General features: G+C 36.9%; 1 protein-coding gene across 1 annotated transcript in view; it reads left to right on the forward strand.

Annotated features, from left to right (window-relative positions):
- The window catches only part of KCNQ5 (potassium voltage-gated channel subfamily Q member 5), a 433,357-nt gene that overhangs the window by 366,593 nt on the left and 52,028 nt on the right, over positions 1–14,736 (forward strand). The window contains exons 16-17 of the mRNA XM_053711999.1: positions 11,755–11,886; positions 14,580–14,706. Coding sequence (XP_053567974.1) covers positions 11,755–11,886; positions 14,580–14,706 — 259 coding nt within the window. The remainder of the gene's footprint in view (positions 1–11,754; positions 11,887–14,579; positions 14,707–14,736) is intronic.

The following is a 14,736-nucleotide window of genomic DNA, read 5'->3' on the forward strand; positions in this document are numbered from 1 at the left end:
CACTGATTTTTCATCTGAGCACCCGGTAATTACATTTACATATACAAAAAAACAATATATGACCAAATATTGTGTAAGAGGTGCGCCAACAGTGACCCCCAAAGAGGCAAAGTACAAATCACAGTTTAACAATACTGGTAGATAGAATTGACCATATACTCATACAAACAAATTGTGGCACATGTTAGGAGCAAATAAAATAAAATTAGATGAAAAGTTTGAAAAGGCCCAAGTTTGTCAAATGGCGTCTGGACGATGTGAAAACGACAGGCCACTCTCTCGACAGAAGTAGGTAAGAGAAAACAATGTCCTATAAGACAAAAGGAGCAGAGGCACCTTATGGTGCAGTATCTCAAAGAACGGTGCAGTAGTGTGTAAAAACAACAGTAGTGTACTCACAAAGGGAGATGCACATCCAGTGCAATAGTGCGCAGACCAAGGCTTCAGAGCCGCTCGGCTGACTCAGACATTCCAACAAGACAGCAAGGCCACGGAGGGGCTCATCTCTGATGACATCACGGCTTCCAGTCCAAGGATAAGAACACAGCCAGTAGCGGAGTAGCACCTATGATAGGTCTACGTAATACAGGGTCCCCAGCATATCTCCAAATAAGTGCAAGGAAAAGCAAAGTTCAATAAAAAGGATTTATTAAAATGTAGATAAAAACAAAATGTTGCACAGCAACACGTTTCTCAGCACAAACTGCCGTTTCATCAGGCTGTATGACATATTAGACACCTCACTCTATTTAAAACCCCAGGAAGCCAATCAGATTAATGGCACATAACACACCCACAACAACGCATAGTACCTATTGGAAAGTGGGAGTGGCAAGTAATACCTGTTCACTGGTTGGATATTTGTCAATGAGTGTGAAATAAAGGAAGGCCGATATACAACAGAAGCGTAAAAATAAATAACTAAGTGAACAATACAGTGGTATCAATACAAAACAATAAAATATATAGATCATTAAGAATAATATCATTAGTGATCGCTGATATGCATCACCGCTAGTATAATAGGTGCAATAATAAATGTAATAATGAAAAATATAATAATAAATACCATAAATCATGTTGCATTTAGGATAAAGATGCAAATAGATTATGCAGATCATTTAACAACTTTTAGTGTAAAGTTACAGTAAGTGTATAAAGGAATAAAGAAGATCAAATTAGTTGAAAAACAGTAGGTCTCATAAAAATATATATATATTATAAAGTGATCATATAATGATCGTATAGTATGTGATAGCGTGATCAATAAAAAAAAAGATAATAATAGAAAGATCAATCGTGTAAACAGTGTGTAGATACATTCCATACACATCCATAAACCATTCACTTAATAGCTTACCATAATTGCGTAATGGTTGTGGATCTAAAGTATGGGTAGCTATGTGTGAAAGGAGTTTGTAAAAAATAAGAATCAATCCAAATCTATATATAAATAAATAGCTGACCTCAATCTTTCATCATGGTGAGAACCACAAAGTGCAAATGAATCAAATAACCCTATAGTGGTGACGCAATAAATACATCTTTTGAAGAAATTGATAGGGTGATCATATGGTAATCATAAATAGGTGATCAGAGAAAAAAACAAATCAATATACAACACAATTGTCGAATATATACAGTTAATTATAAGCTATAAATATATGGCTCACCTTACTCTTTCATCATAATGAAAGTAAAAAAATTAATAAACCAAATGAGTCAATGAGCTCTATAAAAATATGCAAAAATATGTATGAATAACATAGGGAAAACGTGATAATAATACTATGCAAACATACCAGATAAATATATAAGATATAAAACAAATGCCCTCCCAAGATTTAAAAGTGAAGAAACAGCTATATATCACATATGTAGAGAATTTAGACACAAGACTTTAGAAACAACTGTCCAAACAATGAGAAAGTTAGCTAGCAGTCACCACATATAAATTATCCTAAAAAGCTGCCAGATCCACATTCATATTAAGTCCTAATGGATGTAATGTCTTTAATTTATGGATCCAGTAAGTCTCCCTCTGTCTTAGTCTTATGAATCTATTGTAGAGGTATGATGTAGGTATAACTTCTATTGGTGTGATGGCATAGCAATCGGGATTATCACCATGTTTCATAAGGCAATGCCTAATGACACTATGTGATTTTTTTGTTTTTTATAATGCTGCAATAGTGTTTGGACCATCTATGACTGAGGCGCCTTATCGTACAGCCCACGTATTGGATTCCACATTCACAAGATAACAAGTAGATTACATAGTGTTAGGCACAGGTTAATAGACTTTTAATTTGGTAACTCTTCTTATTTATATGAGAATAAAAAGATGTTCTTTCATGTCCAATGTGATCGCACATTTTTCAATTTGTGACCCTACATCTGAAGGCTTACTTCCTAAAAGGCAAGATTACAAAGACTAAATAAGGGTATTTTACAACCTATCATCACATCGTTTAACAGAGTGTTGGGAAAGGGCTTATCATTCAGCCCTTCCAATTCCCATAATCTAGCATGTTTCTTCACTTTTAAATCTTGGGAGGGTATTTGTTTTATATCGTATATATTTATCCTGTGGTATGTTTGCATATTATTATTATCACGTTTTCCCTATGTGATTCATACATATTTTTGCTTCTTTGTATAGGGTTAATTGACTCATTTAGTTTATTATTTTTTTTTACTTTCATTATGATGAAAGAGTAAGGTGAGCCATATATTTATAGCTTATAATAAACTGTATATATTCGACAATTGTTTTGTATATTGATTAGTTTTTTTTCTCTGATCACCTATTTATGATCACCATATGATCATCCTATCAAATTTTTCAAAAGATGTATTTATTGCAACACCACTATACAGTTATTTGATTAATTTGCACTCTGTGGTTCTCACCATGATGAAATATTGAGGTTAGCTATTTATTTATTTATATATAGCTTTGAATTGATTCTAATTTTGTGCAAACTCCTTTCACACATACCTACACATACTTTATATCCACAACCATTACGCAATTATGGTAAGCTATTAAGTGAATAGTTTATGGATGTGTATGGAATGTATCTACACACTGTTTACAAAATTGATCGTTCAATTATTATCTTTTTTTTTATTGATCACACTATCACATACTATACGATCATTATATGATCACTTTATAATATATATTTTTTTTTTCATGAGACTTACTGGTTTTCAACTAATTTGATCTTCTTTATTCCTTTATACACTTACGGTAACATTACACTAAAATTTGTTAAATGATCTGCATAATTGATTCGCTTCTTTATCCTAAATGCAACATGATTTATGGTATTTATTATTATATTTTTCATTATTACATTTATTATTGCACCTACTACTAGCGATATTATTCTTAATTATCTATTTATTTTATTGTTTTGTATTGATATCACTGTATTGTTCACTTAGTTATTTGTTTTTACACTTCTGTTGTATATCGGCCCTTCTTTATTTCACACTCATTGACAAATATCCAACCAGTGAACAGGTTTCACTTGCCGCTCCCACTTTCCAATAGGTACTGTGCGTTGTTGTGGGTGTGTGATGTGCCGATAATCTGATTGGCTTCCTGGGGTTTTAAATAGAGTGATGTGTCTAATATGTCATACAGTCTGATGAAACGTCAGTTTGTGCTGAGAAACGTGTTGCTGTGCAACATTTTGTTTTTATCTACATTTTAATAAATCCTTTTTATTGAACCTTGCTCTTCCTTGCGGTTATTTGGAGACACTCTGAGGACCCTATATTACGTAGACCTATCATAGGTGCTACTCCGCTACTGGCTGTGTTCTTATCCTTGGACTGGAAGCTGTGATGTCATCAGAGACGAGCTCCTCCATGGCCTTGCTGTCTTGTTGGAGTGTCTGAGTCAGTCGAGCAGCTCTGAAGCCTCGGTCTACGCACTATTGCACTGGATGTGCATCTCCCTTTGTAAGTACACTACTGTTGTTTTTACACACTACTGCACCGTTCTTTGAGATACTGCACCATAAGGCACCTCTTATACTTTTGTCTTATAGGACATTGTTTTATCTCATATTTACATATAATAGAAACATACATATTTGTGTTTTTATGCAAATATAGAATCTTTTACTTGGTTTTCACATGTAGCACTGAGTTTCCTATAAGTGCGCAATATGCTTCCATTTGCAAGTATAGGTTGCAGTTTCCTTTGCATTTTATTTTTGAATAAGTAAACAAATTTATACTAAAAACAACGACCATCCCCTACTACTACGGACTCTCAGCTCTTTTGGGCTCTGTGACACTGCCCTCTCCTGGATCCACTATTATCTCTCTAACAGGTCCTTTTCTGTCTCTTTTGCTGGTGACTCGTCCTCTCCATTGCCTCTGTCTGTTGGAGTAACTCAAGGCTCTGTTCTAGGTCCTCTACTATTCTATATTTACACTTCTTCTCTGGGCAAATTTATCGACAGCTATGGCTTCAACTACCACCTCTATGCTGATGATACCCAGATCTACCTATCCACCCCTGCACTCTCTCCCTCTGTCAATTCTCACATCAGCGACTGCTTATCTGGCATTTCTTCCTAAAAATAAACATGTCCAAGACTGAACTACTTATAATCCCCCCTCCCTCTAATTCTACTCCGGTTTCTAACTTCTCTATCACTGTTGGTGGCACCACTATCTCCCCATCACCCCAAGTCCGCTGCCTTTGAATCACACTTGACTCAAATCTGTCCTTCGTACCCCACATCCAATTGCTCTCTTCATCTGCAACTATTTTTGAGCGCTGAAACTACTGAACAGCTAATCCACTCCCTGGTAATTTCCCATCTTGATTAATGTAGTAACCTACTAACTGGCCTTCCTTTTGCCCGCCTCTCCCCCCCCCCTTCAATCTATCCTAAATGCCTCTGCCAGGCTAATCCACCTATCCAGATGCTCTGTATCTGCTGCACCTCTCTCCAAGTCCCTTTACTGGCTTCCCATTCACAGCAGAACTAAATTCAAAATTATCACCCTGACCTACAAAGCCCTCACCAATGCTGCCCCCCCACCTGTCTTCACTAATCAACAAATATACTCCATTCCGCCCCCTAAGATCCAACAATGACCTTGCATCCTCTACCATCATCTCCTCTCATGCTAGACTGTAGGACAACTCTCGTGCAGCACCAACCCTCTAGAATGCACTTCCTTGAGCTGTCAGACTTTCCCCTAACCTCTCCTTCTTTAAATGCTCCCTAAAGACCTTTTTGTTCAGGGAAGCTTATCACCCAACTTAATAACAAATGAATTCCACTTACCTAATAATTGCCGTCATCTAACTCCACATTGACTTAATTCTAGCCTTTGCAGACCCCACCTCCTGTTTCTCATCCTCCTACCCACCTAGATTGTAACTTCCCACGGGAATAGGACCCTCAAACCCCCTGTATTTGTTATATTTTGTCTTATATAGTAATGTCTCACCGTTGTACTTTTATCTCTGTACTCATGGAGAGCGTTGCAGAATCTGTTGACACTTTATAAATAAATAATAATAATAAATGACATGGCTTGACACATATGGGTGCCAGTCATGGTAATATACAAGTGCAAAGCATACTTTTATGCTGACATATGCTCAGTAGCTCAAAAGCATTTACACGTCTTTTATTAAATTGGCAGTTTGCAAACACGTTCTACAAAAAAATGCATAATCTTTGTATTAAATGTAGTAAATTAATAACTCCAATACCCTAGATAATTATATTTCTACTTTTTTAGCAAATGGGCTACAAATATAAAACTGACAACATTTATGATAATTTGTTCTAAAAAGTTATTTTGGTTTTCAAGATATTATCCCAGTATTACAACGGGTAAAACTTCATTCCTGCATTAGGATCACCTGGAAATGAAAGAATTAAATATACAGCTACTGGGAAAAGAAATATTACTATCAGATAATTAATTAATGGAAGCATTTGCAAATTACATTTCATTTCTCAAAACGATGTGCGTCAGAGCTTTTTATTAGTATTATATCCTTTTTTTCAATATTTTCTATCAAATAATCAGATTTCAATTCACCCATGAACCGCTTAGTTACTTTTGGACAGAAAAAGTAATTGAATGACCAAAGATAAGTATCACTAGCTATTTTTGCACTTTTATATTGAAATAATGGGTAATAATTATATGTCACAAAAAATTAATGAAAACCAGACACAGCTTTTTTATATTTTTTCCACCTTTTACTGCTCCTCTAATAAAATCTACTCTTTTGATATGCTTTTAATTTTCAACTGTTGCATAAAAGGATGCAGGGCTGGAATTTACATTAGGCAGTGCAGGTAATTGGCAACTCCTTTGTCTATATACAAATTGTGTTTATCAGCTGCACGTTTTGTCCCTGCACATCAGGGGCTTGCTTTTCTGCAACTAATGTGCTCCTGACTGCTTTTCTGTTAGTGATATTTTCTGGGACCTCAGCTTCCTGGCCTGCTTGGGCACTAATAATATTGTAGCACAATTCCTACTGTTGGTAAATTAAATCATTTTTCTATCATGAAATGCTACATTCAAATCTGCCTGTTGTAACTGAATGCAATGTAAATAATAAAATAAACCAACATAGAACAATAGCTTATAGGGGGCGCTTCAGAGAATAAGTGAAAGTGTAAGTAAATCAAAATAATTCAAAGGATCAATATATAAATATCAATAAACATAACCGTCCAACCAGTATGAATGTCCATTTTGGAAATTAGCTGCAAAACGTCCAGTAAACAGTAAAAACCTCCAGTCGATAGATCAGACGGACCTCCACAAATTGAAGATAACCAGGCAGTAACTCTCCATGCACACAAAAGTGAAGTCCTGAGAAAAAAATGGTAGAAAGAAGACGCGCCTTATGTGCAGATAAGGCCCCTCTTCTTCCTACCATTTTTTTCTCAGGACTTCAATATAAATATCTGAACAATGTAACAGATGACAATGGAGCATTCTTGCAAGAAGATTAAAGGAGCAGTATACACTTCTAATGTTCTGATCAATCTGGATTAGAAAGAAACATCAGGGGAAATATAATACAGGTAGAAAACCCTTTATCCAAACTGCTTGGGACTGGAGAAGTTTTGGATTTCAGAATACAGGGAGTGCAGAATTATTAGGCAAATGAGTATTTTGACCACATCATCCTTTTTATGCATGTTGTCTTACTCCAAGCTGTATAGGCTCGAAAGCCTACTACCAATTAAGCATATTAGGTGATGTGCATCTCTGTAATGAGAAGGGGTGTGGTCTAATGACATCAACACCCTATATCAGGTGTGCATAATTATTAGGCAACTTCCTTTCCTTTGGCAAAATGGGTCAAAAGAAGGACTTGACAGGCTCAGAAAAGTCAAAAATAGTGAGATATCTTGCAGAGGGATTCAGCACTCTTAAAATTGCAAAGCTTCTGAAGCGTGATCATCGAACAATCAAGCGTTTCATTCAAAATAGTCTACAGGGTCGCAAGAAGCGTGTGGAAAAACCAAGGCGCAAAATAACTGCCCATGAACTGAGAAAAGTCAAGCGTGCAGCTGCCAAGATGCCACTTGCCACCAGTTTGGCCATATTTCAGAGCTGCAACATCACTGGAGTGCCCAAAAGCACAAGGTGTGCAATACTCAGAGACATGGCCAAGGTAAGAAAGGCTGAAAGACGACCACCACTGAACAAGACACACAAGCTGAAACGTCAAGACTGGGCTAAGAAATATCTCAAGACTGATTTTTCTAAGGTTTTATGGACTGATGAAATGAGAGTGAGTCTTGATGGGCCAGATGGATGGGCCCGTGGCTGGATTGGTAAAGGGCAGAGAGCTCCAGTCCGACTCAGACGCCAGCAAGGTGGAGGTGGAGTACTGGTTTGGGCTGGTATCATCAATGATGAGCTTGTGGGGCCTTTTCGGGTTGAGGATGGGGTCAAGCTCAACTCCCAGTCCTACTGCCAGTTTCTGGAAGACACCTTCTTCAAGCAGTGGTACAGGAAGAAGTCTGCATCCTTCAAGAAAAACATGATTTTCATGCAGGACAATGCTCCATCACACGCGTCCAAGTACTCCACAGCGTGGCTGGCAAGAAAGGGTATAAAAGAAGAAAATCTAATGACATGGCCTCCTTGTTCACCTGATCTGAACCCCATTGAGAACCTGTGGTCCATCATCAAATGTGAGATTTACAAGGAGGGAAAACAGTACACCTCTCTGAACAGTGTCTGGGAGGCTGTGGTTGCTGCTGCACGCAATGTTGATGGTGAACAGATCAAAACACTGACAGAATCCATGGATGGCAGGCTTTTGAGTGTCCTTGCAAAGAAAGGTGGCTATATTGGTCACTGATTTGTTTTTGTTTTTGAATGTCAGAAATGTATATTTGTGAATGTTGAGATGTTATATTGGTTTCACTGGTAAAAATAAATAATTGAAATGGGTATATATTTGTTTTTTGTTAAGTTGCCTAATAATTATGCACAGTAATAGTCACCTGCACACACAGATATCCCCCTAAAATAGCTATAACTAAAAACAAACTAAAAACTACTTCCAAAACTATTCAGCTTTGATATTAATGAGTTTTTTGGGTTCATTGAGAACATGGTTGTTGTTCAATAATAAAATTAATCCTCAAAAATACAACTTGCCTAATAATTCTGCACTCCCTGTAGTTTGGAATTTAGAATATTTGCATTTTGAAAATGTGACAGTTTTGTGAGGGGATAGAGCCAAGTGTAAACAACAATATCTTGTCATTTAGGTAATATTTACTTGTCATAATACATTTAAGCTAAAGGTAGTTTTATTTAATTGTTTACTTCTTTTCTATATATAATATGTACCATCGGATAGATAGTACAGTACTGTAATCAGTAAGGTAATATTTGTTGTTTTAAATAAACTATTCATATTGCATTTTAGAACACAAAAAACAAACCAAAGTTACAGAAGATTGTGACTTATAGGACGGGAAAAATAGTAATTTTTGATCATTTTATTTTTAAAAAGATATTCATTATTATTGGATTTCAGAATAAGTTCGGATTTTGGATATGTCCGTTTAAATTTCACATTAAATGACAGCCACTCAAAGTCATAGTATTGTTCAGCCAACTGCTGTGTAACAAACATACAGCTCATAGATATAAAGTAAAAAACATATCACACACATACAGTTAACCTCAGAGGATTAGCTCAAGGAAATGTGAAACTAAAATATAGATGACATTAGAGCCAAGGTAAGGGACTTATTAAAACAGGAGAACTGTATTAGCTTCAGTGAGGATTTAAAGATATTATATCTAAATATACCCTCAAACAACTGAGGGCCAGATTATAAGTGGAAAACGAATTAACGCTTCCGCTTGAGAATTAACTGCAGTACAAGTTGTGCTTTTTGCGCTTGTTGAGTTACCATGGTATTATGAGTTGAAACTCAATGGAGCAAAAAAAGTTAAAAAAAACTTTAAACCCTACTCGCGCAAACCCGATCGCATATTCTCATGTGCGCTAACCTGACATGAAAATATGAATATTTTACTTTCCAATGTTCATCACATACAGGAATATGTTCTATTTATTCATAAATAAATATTTCTATGTATATCTGATGTTTTTTTAGTGCAATAGATTTCTATACATATATATATATATATATATAAAAAGCATAATTATATATAGGTATAGATATATACATATATATATATATAGGAATATCTATTTATAAATATATAGAACACATTCTGCCATTGTGTAGAACATTGGAATGAGGAATATTTACAGTAAATACACAGTATTACACTTTATTAAATATGAATATCGCATAAATATTTTTTTATTACATGTTTTCCTATACTTCAGTGCAATGGGCTCCAATGCATATATATAGTATATAGATACAGTTGTATGCAAAAGTTTAGGCACCCCTGACAATTTCTATGATTTTCATTTATAAATAATTGGGTGTTTGGATCAGCAATTTTATTTTGATCTATCAAATAACTGAAGGACACAGTAATATTTCAGTAGTGAAATGAGGTTTATTGGATTAACAGAAAATTAAATGTGCAATATGCATCAAAATGAAATTAGAGTGGTGCATAAATTTTGGCACCCTTGTCATTTTGTTGATTTGAATACCTGTAACTACCTAGCACTGATTAATTGGAACAATTAGTTTGGCGAACCCCATTAAGCCTTGAACTTCATAGACAGGTGCATCCAATAATTTAGAAAAGGTATTTAAGGTGGCCAATTGCAAGTTGTTGTTCTCTTTGACTCTCCTCTGAAGAGTGGCAACATGGGAGCCTCAAAACAATTCTCAAATTACCTGAAAACAAAGATTATTCAACATTAACATTTAGGGGAAGGCTACAAAAAGCTATTGCAGAGATTTAAGCTGTCAGTGTCCACTGTGAGGAACATAGTGAGGAAATGGAAGACCACAGGCACAGTTCTTGTTAAGGCCAGGAGTAAAATATCGGAAACGCAAAGGATAGTGAGAACGGTCAAAAACAACCCACAGACCACCTCCAAAGACCTACAACATCATCTTGCTGCAGATGGTGTCACTGTGCATCGTTCAACAATTCAGCGAATGGGAGAGTGATGCGGAAGAAGCCTTTTCTGCACACACGCCACAAACAGAGTCGCTTGAGGTATGCAAACGCACATTTGGACAAGCCAGCTTCATTTTGGAAGAAGGTTCTGTGGACTGATGAAACAAAGATTGAGTTATTTGGTCATAACAAGGGGCGTTATGCATGGCGGCAAAAGAACAAAGCATTCCAAGACAAAACTTGCTACAGTAAAATTTGGTGGATGTTCCATCATGCTGTGGGGCTGTGTGGCCAGTGCCGGTACTGGGAATCTTGTTAAAGTTGAGGATCGCATAGATTCCACTCAATATCAGCAGATACTTGAGAATAATGTTGAGTAATTAGTCACAAAGTTAAAGTTACGCCGGAGCTGGATATTTCAACTAGACAACGACCCAAAACACTACTCAAAATCTACTCTGGCATTTATGCAGCGGAACAAGTACAATGTTCTGGAATTGCAATCCCAGTCCCCAGACCTGAATATCATTGAAAATCTGTGGGGTGATTTGAAGCGGGCTGCCCATGCTCGGCAACCATCAAACCTAACTGAACTGGAGATGTTTTACAAGGAGGAATGGTCCAAAATACCTTCATCCAGAATCCAGACACTTATTACAGGCTATAGGAAGCGTGTAGAGGCTGTTATTTCTGCTAAAAAGAGGCTCTACTACTTAAACTCCTCCATGATTAAATAGTACATGCAGTGCTGAAAATTAGGCTACCACCACAGAGCTCAATGGGCCAGTCTAGGATACCAGTAGTGTAGACACAACAAATTATATATCTTCCTCTTCCATAGACACTTCAGCAGCAGTATCTAACTTTAGCAACATTGAATGCTGTACCAATCCGATGATAACTGGCGTATATACACCAGTTTTAAGGCTGATAAATTGTGTTTAACCCCTGCAAAGGTATTAAGCACAAAGTTAAAGTCAGCACCAGAGCAGCAATGTACTACTGGCAGCTAACTAATAGAAGTGCCTTAAAATGAAATCTTAATTATGACTTTCATTTCCCTTTAAATGCATTTACTAAGTGAACTGCTTACAGTGTTGATCGACAAAGCTCATTTGCACAATTTAAATTTACATTATTGTATTTCTTCCACAGGATCATGAAATTCCATGTAGCCAAGAGAAAATTTAAAGAGACATTACGTCCATATGATGTAAAAGATGTAATTGAACAGTATTCTGCAGGCCATCTGGATATGTTGTGCAGAATAAAGAGCCTTCAAACACGGTAAAATTAAAATTGTATAGGTTATTTTATAGCTGCATAGTTTGGTCATTTCTGATGGGGTTGCCATGTTTCTTGGAGACTACTAGGTAACAAAAGTTACGATAAGTAAGTATGCTGCTAGGAGTGATTTTAAATGTTGATTCATTTTAATTTGGATTCCTATAGACCAAGAAATTTTAGTATCACAGGGTTTTATTTATTCATTATTATCAGAAATACCATCTGGGTTGCAACCCTATAGTCTGGCAAAACATTACAAACAACTGAGATTAAGGCTCAAGCAAAAATAATTGATTACATCCAAAACTGGTTCTATTAATAGCTTTGGGCGCCATGTACTAAGAGGCGGGCGGACAGCTTCTTAACTCGCGAAGCTGTCTGCCCGCCTCCGCTACACACGGGCAGCGGATCTATTGATCCGCTTGCCCGTATGTATCATTACACACTCATCGGAGTGTGAAATGCCCGCCCCTTCAATCGCGCGACCAATCACGCGACTGAAGGGGCTGTCAATCACCGAGAGCGAGCGTGCTCTCTGTGATTTTGCTTTGCCACCTAAGAGGTGGCGTAGGGTGTAGGAAGCAGCGGTCTAATGACCGCTGCTTCTTACATTGCGGGAAGCAGGATCGCATATGCGAACCTGCCCCGCAAAGGCTCCGGAGCAGCTTTCGCTGCTTCGTACATGGAGCCCTTTATCTCTAAACATCAATTTAAAGGACCATTATAGTATAAAAATTACATGATCTAGTTTGTTAGAGCATTTCATTTTAATACTAGCTACCCTGAAATACTATGAGGCTGATTTATCATCGGTCTGTCCGATATGATCCGCTCAGCGGATCATGTCCGACAGACATTGATGAATGCTGACAGCATACGCTGTCGGAATTTATTATTGCACAATCAGTTCTTGTGAACTGCTTGTGCAATGACGCCCCCCTGTAAATTTGCAGCCAATCGGCCGCAAGCAGGAGGTGTCAATCAGCCCGATTGTATAGGATCGGGCGGATTGATGTCCGCAGCCTCAGAGCAGGCTGACCAGTTATGGAGCAGCGGTCTTAAGACCGCTGCTTCATAACTGCTGTTTCCGGTGAGCCTAAATGATGATTCAGCCCCATAGTCTGTGATTTATTGCAGATGCTCAGTAAGAGCTGGTGCCCTTTAGAAAGTGTGCAAATAAAAAGATTGTGCGCATTTAGTTCATTGTTTTTTGTTTTTTTTAAGTGTGTGCTCTATCTGAATCATGAAATTTTCGTTTTGACTTTAGTGTTCCTTTAAATTACTTTTTATATTCATTATCATTATTAATATTTTACTGCTGCTTCATAACTGCTGTTTCCGGCGAGCCTGAAGGCTCGCGTGGAAACAGGGGCATCAAGCTCCATTCGGAGCTTGATAATTCGGTCCCTATGTGTTTAACCCAAGCTGTGTGAATGGCTCAGTGGCTGTGTCCTCTTAAGAGCAGAAGTGCTCTGAGGCTCCTGAGCAATACTTTAATTACGCAGTTTAACCCTTTTCGGCCGCCAAGAGGGGGGTGTCAATCAACCCGATCGTATTTGATCGGGTTGAATTGCGGCAATGTCTGTCTGCCTGCTCAGAGCAGGTGGACAGGTTATGGAGCAGCGGTCCTTAGACCGCTGCTTCATAACTGGTGTTTCTGGCGAGCCTGCAGGCTCATCAGAAACACGGGCCCTCAAGCTCCATCTGGAGCTTGATAAATGGGCCCCCATATGTTGACAGGCAAAATAAAGGTCTATATTTAAATGCTGCTCTTTCATACTGGTGATATAACATTTTAAACCGGCTCCAAAATGTCTTCTTACTGTGCAAATGTATCTTAAAATATTGTTTTGATCATAATACTCATCACTTCTTTCCTTAAAGAGAAACTAAACCCAGATTTTTTCTTTCATAATTCAGATAGAGCATGCAATTTTAAGCAACTTTCTAATTTACTCCTATTATTAATTTTTCTTTGTTCACTTGCTATCATTATTTAAAAAGCAAGAATATAAGCTTAGGAACCAGCCAATTTTTGGTTTAGCACCTGGGGTGTGCTTGCTGATTGGTGGCTAAATGTTGCCACCAATCAACAAGAGCTATCCAAGGTACTGAACCAAAAATGGGCCGGCTCCTTAGCTTAGATTCCTGCTTTTGCACTAAAGATAGCAAGAGAACAAAGAAAATTCATAATAGGAGTAAATGATAAAGTTGCATGCTCTATCTGAACCATGAAAGAAAAAAAATGTGTTTTGTATTCCTTTAAGGCTTTAATTATTAAGGTTTTTAATAGGTTTCTCTGTATTGGTTTTATTTTTTTTATAACTTGCTCTAATTTATAAGCCCTCCTTTTAAAGATTTTAGATTATTTTTGAACTTTAAGAGATAATAGTAGTGTTCAGGTTTATAATGTAATAGGCAATGTAATTTGTGCTGCTAAGTGAAATATTATTACTACCCTAGCAGTAAACCTGCAAATGTTGTTCATAATACATTTTGTGATCTACTTCTTCTTAAAGTGAGTTTTTCTTTAAAGTAATCATTTCTTAATCGCAAGAACGTTGCAAACTTCTGTCTAAAGCAGTAGTAGTAACATGAGCATAAGCATATATAATAAGAAACGAAAATAATAATTTCTACAACATAATCTACATTGTATTTTATTTCACAATTTTGTTTATTTTTAACCATAGCGTTGACCAAATTCTTGGAAAAGGCCAAATTACAACAGATAAGAAGAGTCGTGAAAAGAATCTTTCTGAAATTGAGACAGCAGACGATCTCAGTATGCTGGGTCGAGTAGTGAAAGTTGAAAAGCAGGTACAGTATTTTCAGATAATATTTCATACA

The sequence above is a fragment of the Bombina bombina genome, chromosome 4, assembly GCF_027579735.1.
Source record: "Bombina bombina isolate aBomBom1 chromosome 4, aBomBom1.pri, whole genome shotgun sequence".
NCBI classification, from domain to species: domain Eukaryota; kingdom Metazoa; phylum Chordata; class Amphibia; order Anura; family Bombinatoridae; genus Bombina; species Bombina bombina.